The 26364-nt window shown below is 40.4% G+C and overlaps 1 protein-coding gene across 1 annotated transcript; it reads left to right on the top strand.

Moving 5' to 3' along the window:
- The first annotated feature begins 7384 nt into the window (after positions 1-7384).
- NUP50 (nucleoporin 50) lies at positions 7385-25441 on the top strand. The gene is made up of 8 exons (XM_005147992.3): positions 7385-7691; positions 10402-10480; positions 11621-11704; positions 14454-14655; positions 15932-16591; positions 18015-18090; positions 19156-19274; positions 21418-25441. The coding sequence occupies exons 2-8, from the start codon at positions 10412-10414 to the stop codon at positions 21618-21620; spliced, it is 1413 nt and encodes a 470-aa protein (XP_005148049.2). The 5' UTR covers positions 7385-7691; positions 10402-10411; the 3' UTR covers positions 21621-25441.
- The last annotated feature ends 923 nt before the right edge of the window (positions 25442-26364 follow it).

The raw sequence follows: 26364 nt of genomic DNA, 5'->3' as shown, positions 1-26364 counted from the left end.
TCTGGCTGAGGACAGGTGATGGGCCAACTAAGAGTTTGTGGGTTAGGGTCAAAGGGAGAACTGCTATGGGGACATTACTGTGGGGGTCTGCTACAGGCCACCAGATCAGGAGGACTGCATAGATGAAGTGCTCTAGAGACAGATATGAGCAGCCTGATGCTTGCAGGCCCTTGTCCTCATGGGGGACTTCAACCACCTCTATATCTGCTGGAGGAATGGTATGGGCCAACACAAGAAATCCAGGAGGTTCCTTGATTGTGTAGAAGACAACTTCCACTTGTGAGTAAAAGAGGAGGCTACAAGGAGAGGTGGCATGACCTCCTGCTCACCAACAGGGAGGGTCATGCCACCTCCAGGTAGCTGGAAATGTGACACTCCAGGGCAGCCTTGGTTGCAGCGGTCATGAGGTGGTCAAATTTGAGATCCTCAGGACAGTGAGAAGAGCGTGCAGTAAGCTCACTACCCTGGACTTCAAGAGAGCAGACTTTGGCCTCTTCAGAAACCTGCTTAGTAAGGTTCCATGGGATATAGCCCTAGAGGGCAGGGGAGCCCAAGGATATGACTGATATTCAAGGATCACCTGCTCCAAGCTCAGGAGTGTTGCGTCCTGACAAGAAGGAAAATGGGGCAGGAAGGCCTTCATGAATGTATAAGGAGCTGCTGAGAAAACTCAGAAGGAAAAATGGCAGTGGGTTGGAACTAAATGATCTTAAGGTCTTTTCCAACCCAAACCATTCTGTAATTCCATGATACACCTCACCATACCGCAACTGACCTTGGAGGTAGGCATTCCCTTGAAAATCAAGCGGCTTAATTTACTACATAAAGGATTGCAAGGTCTCTGACACACTTATCTCTTTCCTCAAAAGTATATTATTTCTTGTACTAACAAGATTATAGTAGAGATTTGTAAGAGTAAACAAGCTGTGATCAAGCTCAATAAGCTTATTTAGCTTTATTCTTTATTTTCCAGAAGAAGCATATATAGAAATGTGGTGCTAGAGCCTGAAAAGCATACTGCCAATATCAGGTTTGTTTGTTGCTCAGTTGCATTTGTGGTTGTTTTGTTTGTTTGTTTGTTTGTTTTAATAAGAGGATTAAGTATTTAAGCTTTTCATTTTTACTTTTACTTAGAAGCTTAAGTAAACTCTATACACATGTTCAGGTAGTTTACAGTGAAGTGTAACTACAGCAATCATTTTAGCAGACATTCATCTGGACATAGTGGACTATGTGGATGACAAATATAAACCTTTGTTCAGTTCAGGGTCTTTCAAAGTAAGACCCTGAGCCTCTTAACAGCCACACCTTTGAACAGGCCTACTGAGTTTAAGACTGCTCAATCATGTTAGCACTGAGGATTCCATACCTAAATTCAGTGCTGTTGTATCCAATGAAAAATGCATTACACTTCAGGTGGTAATATTTCAAGATGTGCTACATGAAAGCACTCTGGAAAGAAAATGGTATATAACTTCCATGAACTGTAACAACTGCAAAGTTACATAAAGCAGAGATGACTCAATTTAAGCTAAAAGTTATTCATAGATAGATAGCTTTGTACTTTTATGCAATTGTCTATCATGCTGCACTACAAGGTAAGAATATAAACTAGGCAAAAAGTATTCATAAATGAATGTTTAGAAGCTGAATAGAGATATCAAATACCTTGTTTGGGCCAGGTCACTATCCTTGTTCTCAGTGCTCAAGGTATCAGAAGTTGGGACGCAGCAAAAGATTTTGACAAAATCCTGAAAATCTAGAAAAAAATGTTTGATTTATAGGAACAGAAAAATACACATTTGTACAACTATTCAAAATTATCAACTCTCCTTTTCCTAATTTACTTCATCTCTAATTTATGCTCCAATCTTTAAGGCATACAAGTTCAGAAAAAGCTAACTTCAACCTCTAGCACAACTTGGGAAAAAATAGCATACTATTACTGTTTTAAAAAGCTGCCCTAAAGAGTATGAATAGCATACTCTGGAGAATACTCTTACATGGTTTGTAAGAGTATTTATGCATGTCTGCATAATTGCAGACACAAATACTTCTGGTTGGATTCCAATGTGCTGGGTGCTGTACAAATCTAAGAATCATAATGTCCATCCTAAAAAACTCCATAAACTGAACTGATAATGTATGTATCTCTTTAAGAAGCACCATGAATGTCACTGTGAGACTGCACATGTCAATAACCCATACAGTTCCTGACTCGGAAAACAGAGGGTACTGGAAGAAAACAGGAAAACAGAAGCAAGTAGGAAGACAATACAGCAATAAAGCTACATGGGGTTGTCCTTAGAAATTTGTTATTTTGTATGAAAATGCTGTACATTCCCATGCATTTCTTGATCAGGATGCTTTTTCTGAAACACGAGTAGACAGATGTTGGTGTAAGTTTGTTTAAGATTTGCATATGCATTTTGCTTCTGACAATTATTATGTTGTCAGACACATCGTTCCACTTTGCAACCAGATCAGGCTGGAGACGTACCTGTGTACCCTCACAGTACCTTGAAATTGCCCAAAGTACATCTCAACTAGATGTAATAGAAGGATAATGCTGGACAAGACCTCCACAAATGATACAAAGTGTAACTGAAATATATTTGTCATTAGCCTGTAATTAAAAGTTGTAATGATGAGTATCTAGTGATTTTTTTCTTGGTAGCCTGTAACAATATTTAATTTTTACAGATTTCTTACATTAGCTTCCACTCTCCTTGGCTATAAATAAAGATTATTAAGACTTACTCATTCCTTCAATTGACATAACTGAGGTTTTATTATTTTTCTAACAACCTGCTATCTATTGGAGGACAAATCATCCTTTAGTCCCCCCATCTTCACTTTCCTTCAAGACAATTTCCAGACAATTATTCTGACTTTGCTTCATTGCTCATCTCTTCTTCCCTGTTATAACCTTTTATGATTGCATGTGGATATTTTGCATCCACCTGAGAGCTTAGCGCCTAAATCTGGACAAAGTATTTTACCTGAGGGCTTCTAATTATTTCACTGTACTCATTAGTGATCTTCCAAGCCTTAATTCCTCTTAGAACATTGCCAAACAGTGCTTGTGGTCTGCTATAAAGGCATTCCCAGTCTGCCTCTGTTGTATCAGTTATTCCACACTTTGCACTTGTGGAGGGTCTGCTCCTTTTATTTCTGAGCTGATCTATCTTTTATTTTCTTTCTGGGATTTATGAAGTTATATGCTCATTCTTAAAACACTTTTTCAGGTCCATCAGTTAAGTCACTGCTCTCCACTAGGAGGGATTTCCAGTGACCACTTGCACTTCTTCTGAGCAACTTCTAAGTGTTCAACACTGACTGACTGTAGTATTGCACTAAGCTGAACCTCTGTTTTTATACTATGAGATAACATAAAAGGTCATTCTGTTCTACCACAACCATCATAAAGACCTCAAGAAAATAGTTTCTAAAACTTTCTTTTTAACTAAATTCTTTTAAACTGTTTTGTGGTACCCACTTTTTAGTCACTTTTATGTTTGTCTTTGAAACCCAAGCAAGAATGGGGCTCCTCTGTGAGGCAGGGACTGCTCAAAGAAAGAATATTAATCCTACAGAGCTGCACAAGCAGTGTGCTTCAGAAGTGCGCAGGATAGAGAAATGGTGTATAAACCAAAGGAATAGCCAAAAAGCATAATGGTTTTATGTTGAGGGAGAGAATGAGACAATCAGGGAAAAATGAAGTCAACAGTGGCTACATGAGGGGAGCATGGCACAGGAAAAGTTAAAGGGACAGGAGTTGAAGGAGACTGAGCTGAAGAGAATATGAAAGAAGGAATGGAGAAAAAGCAGGTGACCTGCAAAGACAGGACAGATGAAGTCTATTTAAAACTGCAGAATTCTCCGAATGCCTGATGCTTTTTTTGCCTTCATATTCCTGCAGCCACATCTGCATGCTGGCATCTGCAGACAGAAAACTGCTTCACTGACCACTTTAGTGTCTCTCTACAGTTTCATTCTCATCTCAGCATTTCTGAACACAGATAACACAAAATACCTGGTAAGTAGTACTGACCTCACCTATGGGAGTCCTTCTAGTTTTGTATTACACGGACCCTCAAACAGCTACTAGGAAATACAATTAAAAAGTCTGTATTTGGGAGGGACAAGAATCATCCATCTGATCCAGAACTCACCAGAACATGGACTGCTTCTGTATATTTATGCAAATCACTCTAGATTAGGGTTATCTACTCCTTACCGTACTGCTATCTGCTTGGTCTTAAAAGAACTAACTTCTGTGCAGAGCACAAGGATCCTGAGAGGGGTACAGATAGAGCCTGTCTGGAACATTTCCCAGCAACTGCAGAGGTCAGACAGTAGCTGAATACAACAGTAGTTACAGGCAGAATGAAAGGCGTTCTTACCACAATTCAAAGAGGTCACAGAATCACAGAATCCCAAGGGTTGGAAGGGACCTCGAAAGATCATCTAGTCCAACCCCCCTGCAAGAGCAGGGTAACCTAGAGTACATCACACAGGAACTTGTCCAGGCGGGCCTTGAATATCTCCAACGTAGGTCGAGTGAAAAAGAGAGCAGGAAATACAAGTGCCAAGTCAGTCACTTTTTAAAAATTACAGGGGGAAAAAAGCTCCCTAAGCAGGAACTCAAGGAAGCTTGCCTGCAGAAGGCAGCAACTTTGAGGTTTTGGGGCTAAACAAGCAAAACATCACAAAATTCAGGGAGAAACCTCCCCAGCTTAGACAGGAAAGTTCAGAAGCACAGATCAGAAAATCTATAAATCTTGTGGTGTGATCAGACAATAGGGTCACAGTGTTTGCTAGTAACAGAGCTTGCACATTATTTGTGCTAAGAGAACCAAAGAGCAGTTATTTTTAATCCTTGAAGACTATCTCTGTTACTACAACTATAAAGGGGCAAGCTAGAATACACCCAAACTGTGGGAAAGGATAACCTTAACCTATTCAGAACCTCCAGGAGAGCAAGTTCCTGTGGGATATTTATCACAGATAATAAGGGTATTTCAAGGATTTTGTTTTTTAAGCAAAAGAGAACTTTTCAGAAGGGCTGCCAGATTGACAATGCAACAAAAGGCCAAAGGAGAATGGATTTTTTGTGTGTGCTCCTGGATTAGAGGAGATAGTAAAACACAAGGGGTCACTGATGGAATCTTAAACATAAATGGGTTCTAAACCAGTGATATGCAGACAGACTCCACAACTCGTTAAAGTTGTAAAGTAGGTATGCTTTTATTCAGTACTGAGGCGCATGGGGGATAGCTCCTCCAAAGGCATGCGCACCTTTCCTTTGCCACTCAGTTTGTTTATATTACATATAATGATTATATAAACATGAGATTACTTCACACCTAATACATATGCAAAACCTATTACCGTCTAGTATTATAATTATTTTTCTGGCATTTGTCCCATTGATGCACTTGTGCAGTGCCTCCTGGTGGTGGTCGTTAGGGGGTCGTGAGGATGAAGGCCTGTAGTTTCTCTTCACCACCGCGAGTAACCTCTTGTTTTCACACAGACTCAATAGGGTTTCGGCTCCTATCCAAACCTCAGGTTCGGTACAAGCCAGTTTTATGTATCTTAAAGCAGAAACTTGTCAAGTTTTCACATTTTGTTACTCTGGTTATCTTTTGTTCCTTTTCTTTCTATGGATACTATTTAAACAAGAATGTCTTAAATGTTCATCACACAAGCTATGAATCTTATCTACTACAATTCTGCCTAGCAGCTGTAACTCCTACAATTCTACTTCACAATTCTAGCAACTTTAACTCCAACGGTTCTGCTTCACCAAGCACAATGACTGCTTAAGCAAGCAGGCACAATATTGACCCTTTATTCCCAGGTATCACCAGCAGAGTACCAGTTAAAGATTTAATGGCACTGTGACAGTGGTACATTTAATTTTATATTCAAGGCATTAGCACTGGTTTACACCATTATTATGCAGTGAGACACATTTTAAAGGTTTATCTGAAATACGGGGGGGGGGGGGGGGGGGGGGGGCGGTAAAATTTTTCCAAATTACTACCTGAAGATGGTTCAAAATATTTGTACATTTTATAAAGAAGAAAAACATGTGTTGAAAACACATTGTTTGAAGGTTAGCCCAGGTAGCAAAACTGAGGAGTAAGTCTATGCCTCAGGAGTCACAGTGTCACAAATACGGTATCAGTGGCTCTTACTTCATAGAATCATATGTGGGTTTGAAAGGACCTTAGAGATTATCTAGTTCGGCACCCTGCCTGTGGCACCTTCCACTAGACCAGGCTGCTCAAAGCCCCATCCAACCTGGCCTTGAACACTGCCAGGGATGGGGCAGCCACAGCTTCCCTGCGCAACCTGTGCCAGTGCCTCATCACCCTCATAGTGTAGAATTTTTTCCTAATATCTAATCCAAATCTCCCCTCTGTCAATTTAAGTCCATCCCCCTTGTCCCATCACTACATGCCCTTGTAAAAGATCCCTCTCCGGATTTCTTGTAGGCCCCCTTTAGGTATTGTAAGACTGTTATAAGGTCTACCCTTAGCCTATTTCCTGCTAAAAGCTTTTTGTTGTTTTTCCACAGCTTAATTAACTTTAGAACAGCTTAATTTGTTTTAGAACAGCAAGTTCTCTTCAGAATGTAATTTCTTTCTTAAAAAATAAAATACACTAAAATCAAAGTGTTTCAGCCTGCCAGCACAGCACCCTAAGCCTTAGCTGTAAACTAGCATCTAAGGCACAGCATGAGAATTGCAGCTTTTAGGTTTACTCTTAACTGGCTTCATTTGTGCAGTTACTGTTGCAATGTAGTACATGATTACTGTACATGATGAAAACTGCTTGGGAACCACCGTTTACAACCTGTAATTACAGCAGAGCCTGGTACGTTCCCTGCAGTCACTTCACACTAGCGCTCATCCCACGTACAAATACACCTCAGGGAGACCAGGCCACAGGGGCAGTGTCAAGCAAGTTCAGGCTTTATATGCACAGAGCCCTGGCACACAGCTCCACCTCCCACCACAGACCAGCCTGGAGCCGGCCCTGCCCCGTGAGTCAGCGGCAGCCGCTCCCACCCGGACTAAGGCGGTGGATGGCTGTGGCGGAACGGGCACTGCCGACCGGGCCCGACCACACTTAGTCTGGACCCCCCTGTGCCGCCATGGGCAGCCTCATGCGGGCAGTGACCACCACAACCGCCCCAGCACCATGATCAACCGCCCCACCTCACAAGGGCCCGCGTGACGCGAATTCGAACTGCCGGCGCGACACCCACGCATTCCACAAGGAGCATGCGCGACCCCGCGACCGTTGGCGAGGCGAGCTCGTTCATTGGACAGTGGTAGTCACGTGACCCGCGACCCAGCACCTCCCGCCGGCCCCTGGAGAGGAGTGCGCATGTGCGGAGAGCACCGCGGCGGCCGGCGGCGCTCTGCTGTTTGAACGCGTTTCGTCTCCCGTCGTCCAAGAGGGACAAAATGGCGGTGGTTTGACACCGGGTGAAGCGACACCGGTTAGCTGTGGAGGTTGAGGGCTCGCCTGGGGGATGGTGAAAGGGCTACGAGCCCGAATATCCTGCGATTACACTCTGTCTCCTGCCCGACGCAGTCTCGGCCCGGCAGCGCAGCACCACCGGGGAAAGCCGTCTGTTCGGCCCCGCGCCCGTAACGGGGTGCCCCGTGAGGGTAAGTGTCGGCTCTCCCTTCCTTTCTTTGCTCCCCGGATTGCCTGCCTTGCCCTGGCGCGGAGGGAGCACGGGGCTCGTCGTTCCAGGGCTGAGGCTGGCTGTCGGCCTGGGTGGGGTGACTAGGACCGGCATCCCTGGAGGGAGGTCGCAGCAGTTCCCGATGGGTTGGTGCCTCCCCTGAGGTGCTTAAACATTGGAGGTACATCGCCCCGCTGGCCTGTCCGCTCGGGCCGGCCGCGGGCATCGCCTCCGTCAGGAGAGAGAGAAGAACGCGTGATCGGGATGAGAAGAAGGGAGGATCTGGCCTCAAATGTCACCCGCGGGCCGCAGACGCAAGGGCTATAAAGCCACAGGGGCGGCGGAGAGGGAGGGAGTTCTCCCCTGCAGCGGCTCCCCGCGGCCTGGTCGGCAGTACTGAGGAGCCGTGGCGTTATGAGCAATTGCACCGCGGTTAGAGGCAGCAGTACATCAAAGCGCTTAACAATCGCAGAGCTGCTCTGTGGGGTGTGTGTGGAGCGGTAGTGGTGGAAATTGGAGAGTTCCAGGGGTCTGCAGCTAGGCCTGTGGTGGGGAAGCGAGCGGGACTTGGTATGTTAAAGTCGAAAGCCGAAACCCGAAGATCCTCACGGGACAGGGGAAACGTGGCGCAGTTGCCAAGCGGCAGCCTGGCTTCCGCCGCTCTTGCGCACCCGAAACGCCACAGGCGTTTCCTGTGTTACGCACCCAGGGCCGAAGAGCGTCTGCGGCGTTCTGGATCGCACGCCTCAGGTCTTGCAAGATAGCAGAGACTTCGCTGGAGCCCGGCTTAGGTTGAGCGCTCCAGTAGCGTGGGTTTTCTAGGCTTACAGGTGATATTCTGGAATGCAAACAGTAAATTAAGTCTTCGCAAGCTGCTGCATTAAAGAGGGCAGCTGTAGTTACTAGGTAACTCAGTGTCTCAACCTGTACAGAAGATTTGCTACTAAAACTTCAAGGTTGTGAATGTCAGGTAGAGGTGATTTTGTGTTGCTTCTTGTTTCACAGGTTGGAAAAGATATCTATGATTCTCTTGCTCCTGCCCTCAGAGATGTTAGATTCTGTTGTCAGCATTAATGTAGAGCAATTGTGTAAACACACGTAGGTGCAAAGTACTTGGAGCCAAGGCCAACAGGCTTACCCCTTTTCTATGAGTGGAGAACAGGCTTTGTTGTTAATGTGCATGTCATGCTCAAGTGGCTGTATTGAGAGTGGTAATTTTATTTTCCGTGGAATCTGGTGGTGTAATTCCAGGTTTTACTAGCCTTTGAGCTCTGTCTGCTGCCAGAGAGATGCAGTCTTGTCTTCCTGTTGTTCCATGTATTTGTATATCCTTGTGGAAAACTGGACTGGGGAGCCAGCATGACTTTAAATATAAGTGAGTTCCCCAGTCTGCAGAGAGGCAGGGCATGGTTGGACTTCTGCTTTCAGGATGGGTGAGGATTGGGGTGATTTAAAGTGTTTACACAAAACAGTCTTTTGTCACTGTACTTGGAAAGATCCTAATAACTTGACCTTATTTGTGAAGTGTGTCAGACCAGAATTCATGACTTTGATGCCTAATCCAGCTGCACAGCAGTCTTGAGAAGATTTACTGTTCTATTTAAAAATATTTCACCGGCTAAACAAGATGTTCTGTAACTATGTATTTTGATCGGTTTAGGTTCTGAAATTCGACTGTGTGCAGATATTTTCTTAATCTGGTCAGGTCTTAATCATAAACCTGAAAGAGTTTTTATGAAGACTTCTAAATTTGTGTGCTTGCTTGAGACTTAAATTACTACAGAACTGCATCTATTATTTGCAAGGTTTTAAAATTTAGATGAGTGGTAATAGTCAAACTATCAGATATAAGCATGGTTATTAAAAATAAACCTTTTTGCATATAAAATCTGAGTGATGTGCTTGCTTGCCTTTCAGGTACAAAGTATCATAGCTAGATTCAGTCTTTGTTTTGTATACAGCTGACAAGTTGCACATTGGTAAAATGGAACTCAGAAGTTAAAACTATTATGGACATTGTTTCCTCAAAGTTGTTTTCCTTTACATTGCAGAGATAACTAGCAAAATGACAATTGGCTACTTACAGTAATTGCTCCAAAATCTGTGATATGCTTTATATGTCCTTTAGAGGAAATATAATCAGATTTATTTGTAATATTTTTTTTTCAGATTTCTAATTAGTAATATTATATTGATCCTATTTTTTCTGCTGCTGTAAAGCAACTTACATTTCTCTTGCTGCTTCCATGGGTGTTGAGGCAAGAAGGAGTTGAATATGGAATATTTAAATCAGATTTTTTTTCCCCATATTTTTGGGTTTTTTTTCTACAGCCCAACGGAGTAAGTGGTGACCACATATATGAATCATGAGACTGAAAGTAATTTCTCTAGCCAGCATTGCTGCTAGAGAAACCTTATCTCATCATTGAACTGCATGTTTGTGTTATTGGTTAAACTTATGATCAAATATAATTTATCACTATAACTTGAATCTCAAGTGCTGTTTCTTGTTGACACAACAGTTATTAGAAATACTTGGTTTTTAACTTCCATTCCAACTTTGACCTACTTCTGTATTAACTCCAATTCCCATTATTTGTTCCAATTAAATCTCCACTGTTCTATTGTTGCTTTCAATTTAATTTCTGTGCAACTGAGTCTGTGCATTTATTTCTTTTTTTTGCGCACAGGTGTGGAAAAATGGCAAAGCGAATTGCAGAGAAGGAACTGACTGACAGAAACTGGGATCAGGAGGATGAAGCTGAAGAGGTAAGAGATATATTAGACTCCCCTCATACCAACCCTGCAGGTAGGAGGGTAGTTATTTTACATGTGCTACTTAATCTCATGGATGAAACCCAGTAAAATTGATTAAAAGTGTAGCAGTTAAAGATCATTTTATAGACGGGGGGTGTTTGGTATTTTTTTTCCTCCAATGAAGTTTCCAATACATGCAGACCGTATGGCAAAGCAGCTTTTAAAAGTTAAAATGACTGCAGCAGCTAGGGGAAAGGAACTTTACATTTCTAAAGGGAACCCCAGGCTTGTTAAAATGGGTAATGCTTTTGAACTCTTCAGGTGTGTGATGGGTGTTTATTAAGATCAATAAAAGCAGGTTTGGGATTCCTTGAGATAAATATTTTTCATGTCTCATATCTTTTTCTTTTAAGGTCAGTAATAGTTAATTTCAGAACTATGTTAACATTGAGTGCTTAGCTACATAGCCTGGGGATTTAAGCAAACAGTCAAGTGGTCTGTTTCATCTGATTGTAAAAAGGAGATTTTCACATTTCATGTCTCTTACCTATGGCTGATATATTATCTCTAAACAGGCTGTTACTAAATGTATTAAATATTTAAGCTTGGAAAATGTGGGAAAGAAAACTGACAGTACTCTTCCAGGAATTTGAGTTAAGAAAACTTAATTTCCTCATTTATTACAGGGTAATAAGTAATTAGTCATTAGCTGCCTTTTCTAGTACTTGAACTACAGTGGACTGCAGGACACTGACTTACAGCATACATCTCAATGTACCTTCTCCAAACTGAAGATTGTAACAATGCAGTACTGATGGATTACCTTCAGCAAAGACAATCTTGCAGCTTTTCTGAGGGGAAAATAAAAAGTATTGAGCTACTTACTGTAATAAGATTGAGATTCCACAAAGGGAAGTGTAATTTAGAACAATAAAGGCAGAGTTTTGAAAGACTCAACTAATGCCCAAGTAGCTGGCAAGTTAGTCACAGTCCTGTGTTTTCTGAGTGTGTTGGGTTTTTTTTACTCTCCTTACTTGTCAGGGAGCAGCGTTACAGTTGTGTTACAAAACTGATCTCTGCCATCTCTTCAGACTATGATGATTTTATGCATTCAGAGAATATCAGTAACAATTTCATAACTTTCTCTTAAAGGTGGGAACATTCTCAGTAGCTAGTGAAGAAGTCCTGAAGAACAGAGCTATTAAAAAAGCAAAGCGACGAAATGTTGGATCAGAGGTAATGTAATCATTGAGCATTACTGTTGTACCTTGACTCAGTTGATAAATGTGGTATCTGCTCAGGTTTTTACTTATTTGGGCTTGTAGTAATACTGTATAAAGCTGTCGTTTGGAAAGTAGGCAACTAGTCAGCTTACTAATATATAGAAAGAATAAAGCTAGAAGGAAAAAATGAGTAATACTAGTATTGGACTGGGTGAAGAGAAGTTTGTATTTTTGAAGTACAAATGCAGACTGTTTTAGACACAGTGTCATCTATGTATGGGTAAAATAGCATTTGAACTGCTCTAGTTCATTCTTTGCAGAGATGGAAGCCTGGCAACTGACACTTAATCCATACTGGGGGGCTGGGGGATGCCTCAGAGGCTAAATAAAAGCCAAAATATGAAGCTGTTCTGAGAATAAAAACCATGTCTTTTGTTAAGAAAGTTGGAACTTCCCTCTTCCGCCTCCCCATGTGAAGAGTTTTAGTGCCACCTACTCTTTGCAGTAGCAAATTGAGAATTGAAAGGAAGTTGGCCTTTGTTTACAGGTTTAGTCCTTGTGAAAGTATTGACCCAGTCCAACCAAATTGTAGTTCTTCCAAAATGCCTGACAGATGCTTTGTGATATATAGAATCATAGAATAGTTAGGGTTGGAAAGAACCTTAAGATCACAAACTTCCAACCCCCTACCATGGGCAGGGACACTAAACCATGTCACGCAAGGCTCTGTCCAACTTGGCTTTGACCACTGCCAGAGCTGGAGCATTCACAACTTCCTTGGGCAACCCATTCCAGTGCCTCACCGCCCTCACAGTAAAGAACTTCTTCCTTATGTCTAATCTAAACTTCCCCTGTTTAAGTTTTAATCCGTTACCCCTTGTCCTATCACTACAGTCCCTAATGAAGGGTGCCTCCCCAGGATCCTTATAGGCCCCCTTCAGATGCTGGAAGGCTGCTCTGAGCCCCAGCTTTCTCAGCCTATCTCCATACAGGAGGTGCTCCAGCCCCCTGATCATGTAACTCTGTGAAACATTCTTTGAACAAGGTATGCACCATGATACAAATAGGACAGAAACTTTACTTGTAACTTAAATTGCTTTTGGATTGAATGGGATGAGGTACAATTAGGGGGCTAGATGGTTTTCTCCAGTGCCTTTGATTTCCCTTTTGTTATCAAGGCAGTGTAAATGAGGAAGCTGTCTTATCCCACTTCTGCCTATAGCAATTATAGCACTACTGTGACAGAGGATGCGGTTAATTAAAGGATTGCACTGGAAAGAGGTTATGCAAGAAATAAACTACAACTTAAGCAGGAGGGACTTGAGGCAAATGGAATAGGAAAACCCGAACTGGCTGAGAAAGTAGACCAGATGATTGTAGAAGCAATAGTCAGGAGGCTGGGAGTCAGCAGTTAAGAGATCAAAGCTGGAAGAAGAGCCAGGATGTGTTGTGGTTTTAAGCCCAGATGGCAGCTAAGTACTGTACAGCATGCTGGCTTTCCTGCCATGGTGAGATGGGGAAGAGAACTGGAGAGGGAGCAGGGGAGAAGATAAAACCCATGGGTTGAGATGAGAATAGTTTAATAATTAAAATAAATGTAATAATAGTAGTAAAAGGGGAGATAACAAAAAGGGAAGAAAATTACCTCAGCCAACACCAGGACAATAGGCTGGGTAAAGTCTAAAAAGCAGAAGAGATGGCCGGACAGCTGAGGTTTCATAAGTAACCAGTGAAACTTACAGAAAGGTAAGCTTGAACTTTATTTATGTTCCTGATGAAGCAATAAGAATGCTGCAAAGAAGAAGATCGCAGTTTAACTTGAACTTCTGGAGATGTAGGTAGGACTAATCAGAGAGACACAAAGTAAAAATAGCTACCTAGAAGTGAGAAACAGGGCTGCAGTTGAAAAAGTAAAGCACTGAGTAAAGCAAAAAGCCCATGCCCAGAAGGCAGGATACTGGAATAGAACCTGAAATGGGTAAGGTTTGCTATTTCTTCAGTGGCAAAAGCAGATGAAACTCAGAAGCAATTCTCCTTTTCCTTTGATGGCTTTTCAGAGACATGGGAAGTTCACTTCCAGTAGTAACGTGCTCATCATCTCAAAAGACATTACATGTAGTATGTAAAAGTGGCAATGCCTATGTATGTCTAAATCACACTGCATCTTTTAAAAACATGTAAGAAACTGTGCCCTAAAATCATCTGGTTAGAAAAAGTTATCAGAACTAGGTAATGAAAATACTGCAGAAAGCATACATATGTTATCAACTGCAGTCTTGTCTTTGCTTCTCCCATCAGCCACATTGGAGTATTTTGGGCAAATCACAAATGTTACATAGGTGACTACAAAGTATGTTGGTTTTGATGAGTGGCTTGAAGAGTTGGGCTCAAATTGCAATTGTAAATGCTATGTATTGCTGAAAATAAGTCTGCAATTATATTGCTGTGTAATTATTTAAAGAAAACAAGATACTATGAATGCCTAAATATGTAGTCAAACACATCCGCTGCTCTGAATAACTTGTATATATCCACTTCCTAGATCTGGTTTATTTTCATACCAAACATCTGAGTCCTTTAAAAATAGTAGCAATATGTGTCACAAGGAAGCTGTTAACTTTGCTTACATGGCTGACTTGGAATAATGTACCGAAATGACACACTGAACCAGGATAATAATAAAAGGAACATCAAATGGGCATAGGATTTTCATGGAGAAGATGTATGTAACAGTCTGTCTTCTGTATTTTTTCTTTCCCCAGTCTGAAAGTGGAGGAGCTTTTAAAGGTTTTAAAGGCTTTGTATTGCCTTCTGGAAAAGGAGGAGCTGGCTTCAGCGGATTTGGTAATGGTGCAGGAATAAAGCCTTTAGAAGGGCTGTCTAATGGAAGCAGTAGTGTCACTAGCACTCCTTCTTTCAGCAGTTTAAAGACCAGTTCCGAAACACAAACACAATCAGCATTTGGTAAGTTTTGAATAAGCATGTATCTTTATCAACAAATTCAGCCATAAAATCTGCAGGGTTCTTTTAATAGAGGGAAAAAAAAAACAAATTAAAACAACCCTGTAGTTCTGTTTTAAGGTTTTGAGACTTTGTTCCTCCTTTTAATTTTCTTAAAATGATTTAGACTGCTGGAGAGACAAGTTATCAAATGCATGCAATTTTAAGAGGTGGCAACTAAAATTGTATTAGATCTGATACCAGAGGCAAAAGCTATATAGGCACAAATGGGACTGGAAGACATTGGCATGAGACATTCTCCAAATAGTATAAAAGAGCTGATGAAATGTTCCACTTAAATAATTGTCCTAATTCTCTGAATTCAATTAAAAAAAAAAGGCAGCAAACTAATAGGAAATGTCCATTTAGTAGGACAGTTTCTTTGTGTGATTTTTGTTGGGTTTTTTTTCTGGTTTAAGGTTTGTTTCTGTATTTTTTGCAGTTCTTGGTAAATATATGCTGCATAGCTAAAATCTTAACCTTTTAAGATACAACCTTACAATGTAACCTGTACAGCTTATATTGCAAACAGTCTTACTAGAATTTCATATGTTACATTTCAAGATACTTGAGCTATTCTGGCAAGTCTGGCTCTAGTGTCCTGCTTTGGTAGTCCCCAAAGAATATTCTGTCCCTTCGTGTTGGAGATGCAGAAATGTTAAACATGCCACAGAATAGAAATGGTGGAGTTTGAAGTTTAGAGTAAATTAAATTTCAGTGAGTTCAACTAAATTCGGAGAAACTTTAATGAGGATTTTTTTAATTTGCTTATTACAGTTTTTATATGCAAACCACTTGAAAATGTGCAAAATCATGGGCTAGTGTGTTCAGAGTTTTATAAAGTACGTGTAGTAAGAGATAAGGGAATACTTTGGTTTAATGACTGTTAGAGCTTGGTAAAGCTTGAATTAATATTTTTGGTGAAATATTAAACTCATTTTTTTTTTTAATGTTATTCTGTGCAAGATTTATTTTTTTTAAATACATAGTAGATGTGCTCCATCTACTTTTCTAGCCATAAACTAACTTTTCTAAATTTGGTGAGCTTAGGTCTGCTAACAGCATTGTTTACTTGTACAGCAATACCTGGTACATAGTCTTGTGATCCAGGAGAGGTATGTAACTGAGCAAGAATGAGTGATTTGATAAAGAAATATGGAGAACATTAGTTAGGCTTTTATGTGAGAACCTTGCTTTCTGTGGAAAAAAGTATTCTAACCCTTGTTTTTCCTTCTGACAGGATCCACAATGTCAAATGGTCCCACTACTACTGCATTTACTGAGAAGAAGGCTGCAAGCCTAAAAACTAATGGTGGCAATCAACCATCATCATCTGGCTATGCTCAGAGTAAAGTTTGTAGCTCTAGTGTTTACCACAAACAGTTAGCAGGTTTAAACTGTTCCGTGCGTGACTGGATAGTTAAGCATGTAAACACAAACCCACTGTGTGACCTGACACCCATCTTTAGAGACTATGAGAAGTATTTAGCAAATATTGAACAGCAACATGGGAGCAGTGGCGATAGTGGCTCTGAAAATGAAAGCAACAAGACACCTGGCGCTCAGTCTGTTTCTGCATTTGGGAATGCAAAGCTACAGCAAGGATCAACGTTTTTGTTTAACAACAAAACTGAGGATACCTTGGACAAAACCCCTGAAGCTGCATCAGAAAGAAAAGACCCATCGTTAGGAGCTACATCAACAGTCTCGTTTAATTTTGGCAAGAGTGTCGACAGTTCTGTTTTAGGTTCCCTTGGTTCAGGAACACTCAGTAGTTTCTCATTTTCTTCTGGGAATTCAGGTTTGTTTGGAAAAGATGCAAACCAGGCTAAGTCTGTCACTGCAGTATCCACCAATGTATTGGAAGCTCAGACAGAAAGTGGCAATAGTGATGATAAAGGTAAATTCTATTTAAACTTATGACTTTCATGGTAACGTGTGAATATGTGTGACTTCAGAATACTACAAAGATGAAATAATACTAAGTTGAGTTAGATCATAATTGTCTTGAATTTGAAGGTGCAAAACTGTACTGCCAGTCTGGAAATAGCTTGGCCTTGCCTCCTGTTTTAAGTAGTACTAGAAGTATATGTGATACATATTTTGTATCACAAAATCTGTGATAAAAACCTTTATCACAGAATCATAGCATGGTTTAGGTCAGGAGAGACCTTAAATATCATATAGTTCCAACCCTCCCTGCCATGGGCAGGGACACCTTCCATTATACCAGGTTGCTCAAAGCCCGTCCAACCTGGCCTTGAACACTTTAGGGATGTGGCAGCCATAGCTTCTCTGGGAAACATGCTCCAGTACCTCGCCATCCTCACAGTGAACCATTTCTTCTAATGTCTAATCTGTATCTCCCCTCTTCCAGTTTAAAACCATTCCTCTTTGTCCTACTCCTATGTGCCCTTGTAAAAAGTCAGATTTGTACTTTCTGTAATAGAATATAATTCTTTAGCTGAATACAAGACTTGAAATTGCTCCATCCCTGGCAGTGTTCAAGGCCAGGTTGGATAAAGCCTTGGGTGATACGGTTTAGTGTGAGGTGTCCCTGGCCATGGTAGGAGGGTTGGAACTAGATGATCTTAAGGTCCTTTCCAACCCTAACTATTCTATGATTCTATAATTATGAGATTTTAAAGCAACTGGTATGTTCCTCTTTGAGCCTGCAGGATATTTCAATCCTGCTGCTTTTCCTAATAGGTTTATCAAGATACACCCTCAGTAAAATGGATAAGATATATAACAACTTCATACATCTTACTTCATAGACTGTAAGGCAAATAAATTTACATACTGCTTGACAGTTTCTCATTTATCTCATCTGTGAACAGTAAGCTGATAGAAATCTTAGCAGTCAGGGGACTTGAAGCGCATAATCCTGCCACAATCTCTTTGCAATTAATTCCTTTCCCCCACATTAAACCTGGCTGTTTGGAAGCATTTATTAATGCTTTACTTGGACCCATTTGTAGAGACTATTCTTTGAAATTTTATAACTTTCTCCCTGACAAAAGGTTTTGACTTCAGCTGGAGTTGTTAAGCTTTGTATTTATGGGTTTGATTGTTTAGTGGGGGCTGGGAGTTTCCATGCCATTTAAACTGAAGATGAACATAAAGTTGCTTGAGGTGTGTGGCTGAACGAAAATAAGACTGTAGCTGTTTCAGAGCCTACATTGACCTAAACATACTTTGGCAATCACTTACAGGCCACACATGTATATATCAAATACAGCATGAATAAGCTAATTCTGATACAGTGCCAAAAATACTTTCATATTATATACTCACAATATAACATATCTTTTTTTTTAAAGGAGAAGAGGAGGAAGAAGAGCCACCAAAAGTCATTGTTAATGAAATAAAAGAGGATGATGCTTTCTACTCAAAGAAGTAAGTGATTTTGACTTAGACCGGTAAATAGAATTATAACTTGGAAAATAAAACTTACATACTTGCATATTGTTGTTCACCACTGCAGTGTGTATAATTAATGGTATATATGTTCCTGACTTCTTAGTTAATAAAGTTTGTTAGGAAGCCATATAGAATATGAAGTTCTACTTGTAAAAAGTTAACTACAGACAAAAATGTGCTTAAGACATCTTACTAAAATGGTTGTATAGCTTGAACATAGCGCTATAGTAGCTTGTATTCTGCTTGCAGTCAGTGTTTAACAAATTAAGATGTTTCTGCCCTTAGGTTTAGTAAGTTTAAATTGTATAGCTTGTACCACAGAAATGTATTGTACTTCTGAAAAATCACTCAAGTGCTCAGCTATTTGCATGGCCTGAGATAAGACTCTTTCATCAGGAAATGCTGATTGTTGTATGAAGGAGTGAATGAATTGTACTTTTAAGGTCAAAATGTATCTCTACTAGAAGCAGGTTTTCAAAGCATGTTCAGTAGACCAAGTAACTGCTTGTCTGCTTCACACTTAGCATAGAATTCGGCCTCCTACAAATTCCTGCTTTATCTGAGAGAAACTGCATGCTCATTTGTGAAGTATGGCATTAGATTTGTTAGTTTCACTTCCAAAACGTTTTTAAATTTTCCATAAAAGTCCTATTATAGCTCCAGAGTAATACAGCAAGTCTTTATGGCTTTGTAATTTGTGTTTTTAAATAGTAGCTTACAGTTATTACTCCCTATAGACCCTAAGTACAGGTTGCTGTGCATTCTGCTTTTCCCTGAAAGTAACATGTTTGTCATTTTGCTACTGAAAGAAACAGACAATACTTCCTCTTTCCAATCTGGAAGTATTGTCTGTTAGCACTTGAAATAAGGTCAAGGGGAACAGAGATCTAGGCTCAGAGATCGCAGCTTGTTCACTTCTGATTATTGTTACGCTATTGACTTTTGGGAGTCGGGTTCATACATACAGTCTGCACGTCTTTGGGAGATATCTTTGCATTCTACATATTACCACAAAAAAATGGTATTTTTCCTTTTGCACAGATGCAAACTGTTTTACAAAAAGGATAACGAATTTAAAGAAAAAGGTGTAGGAACACTACATTTAAAACCAGCAGGAAATGAAAAAACTCAACTCCTGGTCCGAGCGGATACCAATTTAGGTAAGTCAGTTTCTTCTAGTAGCAAGTCTTGATGTGAAGTTCTCTGCCTGTCAGTAGAGCTACACAGCGTAATAGACTGGATAGGTGAAAACATTTCAACTTTTCTTTAGTAATTTCAAGTATTGAACAAGCAATTGGATGTCCCTAGAAAATAATGCACATGGAGTAATAGGAGGAAGCGGAAGGTTAGGGTGTATGTTTGAGTGTTCCTTCCCCCCCACCTTCTTTAAAAGCTTTTCTCCATTCCTGACTTGAGTGCCTTGAAGTGTGGCTTAAGGTCCATAAGTAACATAACTGGGGGTGAGAATGAAGAGGAAAAAGGTTTGTGCTGAGGTGCAGGCCAGATGTCATTTGTCTGCATTATCCTGAATATGTAAATTGTTGGCCATATGGGTAGACATGACACTGTAGCTAGTGGTAAAGGAGGGCATTATATAGGTCAGGCATGTAGGATTTTGTTATATGCACTGCTCTTACTGCATGCTGAAGTCCAACTGTTGAACTGTGGTTCAGCTAACTTCAGCTGGATCACAAATGGTGGAGTAACCCATAGTGTGATAGTTCCTCAGAGTATCTTTTGAGATGAACATCAATACATACAGCTAAATAAAGAGAAAAAAACCCAACAATTTCTTTGCTTTTAGGGGGACTTGATATGTTAGTTTTTTTTCCAAGTGTAATGTTGAGTGTTCACATACTCAAACGGTGCTAAAGCAATGATTTGATAATCATAGTTGAGAAATGTTGCTGTATTTCAGTACCTGATTGCAACACACTGGTATGTGGGGTTCACATGCACTTGACCATTTCTGTTTTTATAAAACAGAATAATCATGGTGCTTACAGTAGACCTCAGTATTAAAGCCATGCTGCACTCCAGGCCATGGATATGTCTTACCTCACTTTCAGTTTATAGTGTACTCTAGCAAGTCTCTATGAAGTCTCTGCAGGGGTCTGCTGAGATTGAGACTCCTGTGTTAGTCATTTCTGAATCATTCATGCTTTCAGTGGAGAGAAGGTTTGCCAGAAAAGAGCAGTTCACAGCAATAACACTAAAGGCAGATATATGACAGTTGTCAGCACTTTGAGCATCTCCCTGGGTGTTTGAATGTGTTGAATATAGCAGGTGAAAATTTGATTTCTCCAAGTTACCTAGTCTGTAATGCAAGTCTGGATTTTTCACTCAGCTGATGCTGATTTCCATGATGTTGATTTACATTCCGTTTGCCTTCATCTTAGGTGCTGTATTAGGAAATCTTTCCTGTTTTCTTCAGCTCACACACTTAAAGACATTTCAGCTTGGTGTTTCCAAGCACTGGTTTCTAGAAGCTGCTGCAGTCATAGTGATGCACACTTTCCTTTTTGCTATCTTCACACAGTGCTGTAATCCTTTCCTAAAATCTCACTGTGTTGAAAAACTGAACTACAAAGGAAGGCGAAGACTGACTTTTCCCTAAACACTACTACCGTGTTCTGAACTATTTACCAGGTTTACAAACTGTGTGCATCTTCTGTGGAAGCAGATTTGAGTTTGTTTGCAACTGTTTTAATAGACCACTAATACTGAAGCTCTCAAACTCACTACATAATTTAACAAGTTGATGTAGAGCTGCTGTTAGTAACCTGGTGGTAGACCACATCAGATGTATTGTACAGTTTGATGATATAAAGTACTTATTCTACCATAGTTTGTCCAATATTAAATTAATGTCTGTGTGTTAAAGCTAACTTCTCACTTCTGCTTATGAGCTCTGTGTGATGGTCAGAATGAGTAACTCGCATAAGCATCAACTAAGCACTATGACTGGATTCCTCCTTTGCTGCTTCTCCCTTGTCCCCTTCCCTTTTTCCTGTGTGTCCTTACTATCACTTGTGATATTCTTCAGTTCTCCCTTTAAAAAAGGAGGACACAGTATTTTCAGAGATTTCTTCTTTCCTCCTGAGGAAAGAAATCTGAGAACAGTGGTCATGAGCAGATGCTTAGGGAAGAGTAAGACAAGTATACCTGATATTTGTGAACTGCCTTCTTTCCAAGTATAAATGTAAGTTCCTATTTAGTAATTATACTAACATCTGTCCTGCAATAAAAGCTGAAGAATTGCTAATTATATATATATATTTTTTTCCTCCTCCTCATATGCAGGAAACATACTGTTGAATGTTCTAATTCCACCTAAGATGCCGTGTACAAGAATGGGGAAGAACAATGTTCTTATAGTTTGTGTTCCTAACCCACCAATTGATGAGAAGAACCCGGCTGTTCCTGTCACTATGTTAATAAGGGTGAAAACAAGTGAGGATGCAGATGAGTTGCACAAAATCTTACTGGAGAAAAAGGAGGCTTAAATAAGTTGTAGTCAGTGATGTGAGGAATTATTGCCAAACTGCTGCTGCTCTTTTTTCCTTCCATAAGTTCACTTGAACACTTAACTCTTTATTCTGATACTAAGAACTGTTATAGGGATTCTGGAAAAACTCTGAGGAAAAGCTAAACTAGGTAATAAAAGCTTTAATAGAACACAAGTGGTGGACTGTGCTCCCTCATTTTTCAGTATCTAAATGCAGGACCTCTTGGGGATAAAGCACATTGATTTAAATTGAAGCCTGTTTTTAACACTGGTCAATTTGACTGAATGGATTGAAATCAGACTGCAAAAATATGGTACCCAAGCTTCCTCACAGACTGCAGCGCAATGCAACACCTGCCTCTCCAGAAGGGAGGATGCTGAAGTGTAACTGTTGAAACTGTTTCTAGACTCGAGATTTTTAATTTTAACTGGTCTGTAGTATTCTGGTAAGACTAAGGTTTCAAACTCTGTGACAACAGTGCACCCCAACAACAATGATATTATATATTGTACTGTGTTTTACAGACTTGTGTGCTTTTGAGACTCTGAGACTGTGTCTCCAGCTATTTAAAAGAAAACTTGCTTGCGTAGTCTTGTTGACAGTAGTGTTTCTTAGAGAACTGTCAGTTCTGTTCTTACTGTAGCAACAAGCAAATGATGTGCAATAGTACAAGCAGACAACTGGAAGATTGTTTATCTTGGACCACAACCACAGCTTGCATTCCCCAACTTGTGACAAGTTGAAGCAAAGGGTTGCACTTCCATTTTGGACGCTGGAGGAATTCTTCCCTAGTCCCCTGGGCTACAGCTGAAACCCAGCAGAGGCATCAATGGTGTACTTGTCTTGCTACTGGTACTTTTCTGGGGGTAGCTCTTTTCACAAATGAATTTCAGGATTTTTACAGATCTTTATATTGCCTCTAGCCATTACCAGGAAATACATGCATAGATGTGTGTATCAGTCATTATTTTTCCCCATGTCCTGAAACTTCAGTGCTTTACTGTGTTACATTAAATAAAGCAGTAGTTCACAGGTTTAGGACAAATTTTCTATCATAAGTAGGGAGCACTGACTTAATCTACAACTTAGTTTTCGGCTGTGTTAAAATCATGTGGTAGTAATTTGTTGGTCAGAAGATCATTCTGGCCTTTGCTTCCATCTCAGCTTTATCAGACCATATGTCTGATTTTAATCCTTTTCCTTTTCACATCTCATTTGCTGGAAGCTCCTTCCCTAAGAATTTGTTTTCTGCTTCACTTCCTGGTCTGGGAACTATATAAGAGCTAGATGTTTAATATTAAACTTGAACTGCTCTCAGGTCTGTCAGACTGACCAGCTCTGGGGAAATAGAAGAAACATGACAACCTGCCTCAGGTTACCTTGGGCATAGAGGGAAAAATCCCATTCCTTAAAAAAGATAATAGCATGATTCTATGATGCAGTTCTTGCAGGGAACCTGGGAGTATACCAGTGGCATCCTGTGGTGGGGAAAAAGTAGCACCATTTGACTAAACACAGCGCACGGTACCTGCCTTCCCACTGCTCCCTGGGGGAAGAAAGGGCTGCCTTTATTCTTAATTCACTGCACAATTCAGGTTATGGCCTTTCCCCTTCTCTCTCCCCCCTTAACTAAAAGGAGGAAAAAAACTTTAGGATCTTGACCAAAGTTCAAAAACAAAGGCCTTTGCTCGCATTTCAGCTACACTTAAGTCACAGGAATTGCATTTTAACATCTAGTGTAAAGGGAGCTCAAATACCATTTCAAATATTTGAAGTACAAACTGGTGCCTTTTTCTTTCATGTGGCTCAGTACTTACCCCTTAAAAGTGACACTACTGTCTTCAAAATGTCCTTTCTAAAAAAAACTATAATAAAAATATGAAAAAAAATCTTGCTGATACTGAAATTGGAGGCCAGAAGCTGAAGCCATGCCTAGTAATTGTGTGAATGAAAAGCAGAGCTTTGCCTGGAAGTTTATTACAGGCTCAGGTTTAATGTCCAAGGGCTCAGTTAGTTTTGTATTTGTCTTCTGGCTGTAGTGTCTTAAGTGTGTCTCCATGCAGAAGGGTTTATGGATTATAAGGCGCTGTATGTTGTCGGTGAATTTCTTATGCATCCCCCAAAGAGCAACTGCAGAGGTTGTGTAAGTGGTCTTGGGTTTTTGTTTACTGCTGACAGCTCATAGATGTGTAACCTTCTTTATCCACTGAAGCATGGACCAACTATCTTAAAGCAACTTAAACCAACTTCCTCAGTATCCTTAGTTTGCCTCCACAGTGAGGCAGTCTTGGTGTTTTGCATGCACCTCTGGGGCCCAGTTCTAAAGCTGGCAAACTGAATGGCTCGTGCATCTGTCCTGTTTCCAAGGGTGGACATTCTGAGGGTGAGCACAGTGTAATGAAAAATAAGTAGAATAATAAATTGTGTTGGAAAAGTTAAACCGTACAGTACCAATGGTAGTAAGTAATAGCTTCCATAGAGGTGGGAAAGATCAAATGATGAGACACCTTAATTCTTTAGCACCATACATATTTATGGGTAGAGCTAGGGGCAGGTATATAACTGGAATCTCATGTAATTGAGAGTGTCAAATATATGCATGAACACGTGATATTAAACGTTTTACACAGGGAAAGTTGCCACTAAAAGAACAGGGAAGAGTTTTACTGCAAATCAACATAATTAATAGTAACCCTGCTTTATCTGGACTATGACACAGGAAGAGTCAGTCACATGCTTCTCACTTGGTGTTTAGTTATAAAACACAACCCTGCACCAGTACTTCCACCAAAATGAATTTCTGATGATGCTTCGGTTTCTAGTGAAGAAATATTCAACTGTGTCAATACTGTAAAAGACCAGAGATTATTAAATAGAAATAAAGGCTTAAATTAATTAAAAGCTAAAGTTAGTGGAAAGCATAAAAATTAATACGCTGATGCCTTCATAACAGTGTCATGTGCTATATGAGGAAGGAACTGTGATCAGAATTCCAACTCAGACATTCCTGTATCTTGGTAGATACTTAATATACGTAACAGCTGGATATAGGATACCTGATGTTAAAGATGCCAGTTTCCTCCCTCATCTGGATCGATGCCTTCACTGTTTGAGCTGTACATAGGTGGAGGAGTGTCTCGTGGATCATGCGTTATTCCTTCTGATGTAATTTTGAAGTTTCAGCTGCTCAGAAATCTCTCCCTCTCACCTCACCAAACCAGAAATTCATGATTTCTGCTTCCTGTAATTCTCAGAATTATCTGTAAGGGAGATTATTACAGTTGGTTTACATTTTATTTTAGGATACTAAATTGCTATATGCAGGGATTCTTTTGTAACGTACTTTAAATTATCCATGTGGGAGCACAATAACAGTGTTCCTATAATTAATCCCTTTTGGATGATGGATGTGAAAGGTTAAATTTACAGCTCAAATGAACATCTTTTAAAACGTAAACCCATTAGGAGGTACGCTTTACTATTAAGAACTTAGCTCAGCTCCCTGTGCAGCACTGTAACATTTAAAATGTCCTTAAAGACTTCCTTTCTGATGCCTTAACTTATTTGCATTTGCTGAAAGTTTGTAGCTGGTGCCTGTGTGCAGAGATAACCTGACATTAAACAACTTACAGTGGCATGAGCTCATATAAATCCAATGAAAATGCTGAATGTGACGATCTGTTAATAGTTTCAAACTGCTCTGAAGTTGTCAGAGGATACTTAAGTTTGACTTGTAACAATGTTTTCACTAGTTCTGATACATTGAGGAAATGTACAAAAATCCATGGAAAATGTGAATAAAAGAATAAGAGAGAAGTGTCTCGTGTGGATCGCTTTCACTTTGAGTGTGTGACACTGCATTAATAAAACAAACTCTACAATCACTTGCTGGCAGGTGAGGTCCTTGCCTAGAAAACCCTGTACGTGGCCTTAGCACTGCTAAAAGCAGTAGTGTCTTACTCTGCCCCTTCCCCAGGCTGCTTTAAGACCTCTTGCACTGCAAAAAGCCAGTTCAGCAGCAAGGCTTCTTTCCAGGTCACTGAGCAAAGTCATCTCAGAGGGAGGAGGCAGGGCTGCCTCTGACGAGACAGAGGACAACTAGTTCTTATAGGCTAAGAGAGTGACTCTTGAGAACAGCGTCTAAGAATCCCCCTGCTTGAATACTGAAAGATTTAAGAGCAATATTAATCCGTGTTTGCCTGATTAATGACTTAGAACTTAATTTAGGTCTAGCCTAAACGCACTATCCTAAAAGCCAGGCCACGTTATCCTTCTCTTCATTGGTTTGTGACAGTTTAACAAGAACTCCACCAAAAATATCCCAAATCAACCAAACAACATGCATAAAATCAAGACTTGTCATGACAAGTGTAGATCTTGCACAAACGCACCATGAACTGCTGAGACCATAGGAGCACCTGTCACACAACTGTACTTCCTGCCATTAGCCACTATTGTGCCGTTTTTCCCTACACCTTAATTCTGTTCATAGTTCAGGATCTACCCACTTTATGCCTGCAAATGGGAGCTACTTCTCACATGAAGATACAATTAATGGTAAGCAAAAATAAGTCTCCCCATCATCACACCCCCAATTACAATGATGGAGAAATTCAAGAGTCTGTGTTCCATTTTTTAAGCATGCAGTTGCTATTAATAGCCACACTTCTCCAGAATTGCTCAGTATTTTTTTGGCTCCCCCCTGCAACAAAGGATAAAGAGGCTCTGCTTCCTGGGTGCC

The sequence above is a fragment of the Melopsittacus undulatus genome, chromosome 5 (genome assembly GCF_012275295.1).
Source record: "Melopsittacus undulatus isolate bMelUnd1 chromosome 5, bMelUnd1.mat.Z, whole genome shotgun sequence".
Taxonomy (NCBI): domain Eukaryota; kingdom Metazoa; phylum Chordata; class Aves; order Psittaciformes; family Psittaculidae; genus Melopsittacus; species Melopsittacus undulatus.
The sequence above is the reverse complement of the archived record's forward strand: the minus strand, read 5'-3'. Positions and strand labels throughout refer to the sequence as shown.

Coding starts and splice junctions, on each gene's coding strand:
- NUP50 (XM_005147992.3), top strand. CDS start 10,412: ATGGCAAAGCGAATTGCAGAGAAGGAACTGACTGACAGAAACTGGGAT. Junction 10,481..11,620: donor AGGAGGATGAAGCTGAAGAG/GTAAGAGATATA, acceptor TTTCTCTTAAAG/GTGGGAACATTCTCAGTAGC. Junction 11,705..14,453: donor GACGAAATGTTGGATCAGAG/GTAATGTAATCA, acceptor TTCTTTCCCCAG/TCTGAAAGTGGAGGAGCTTT.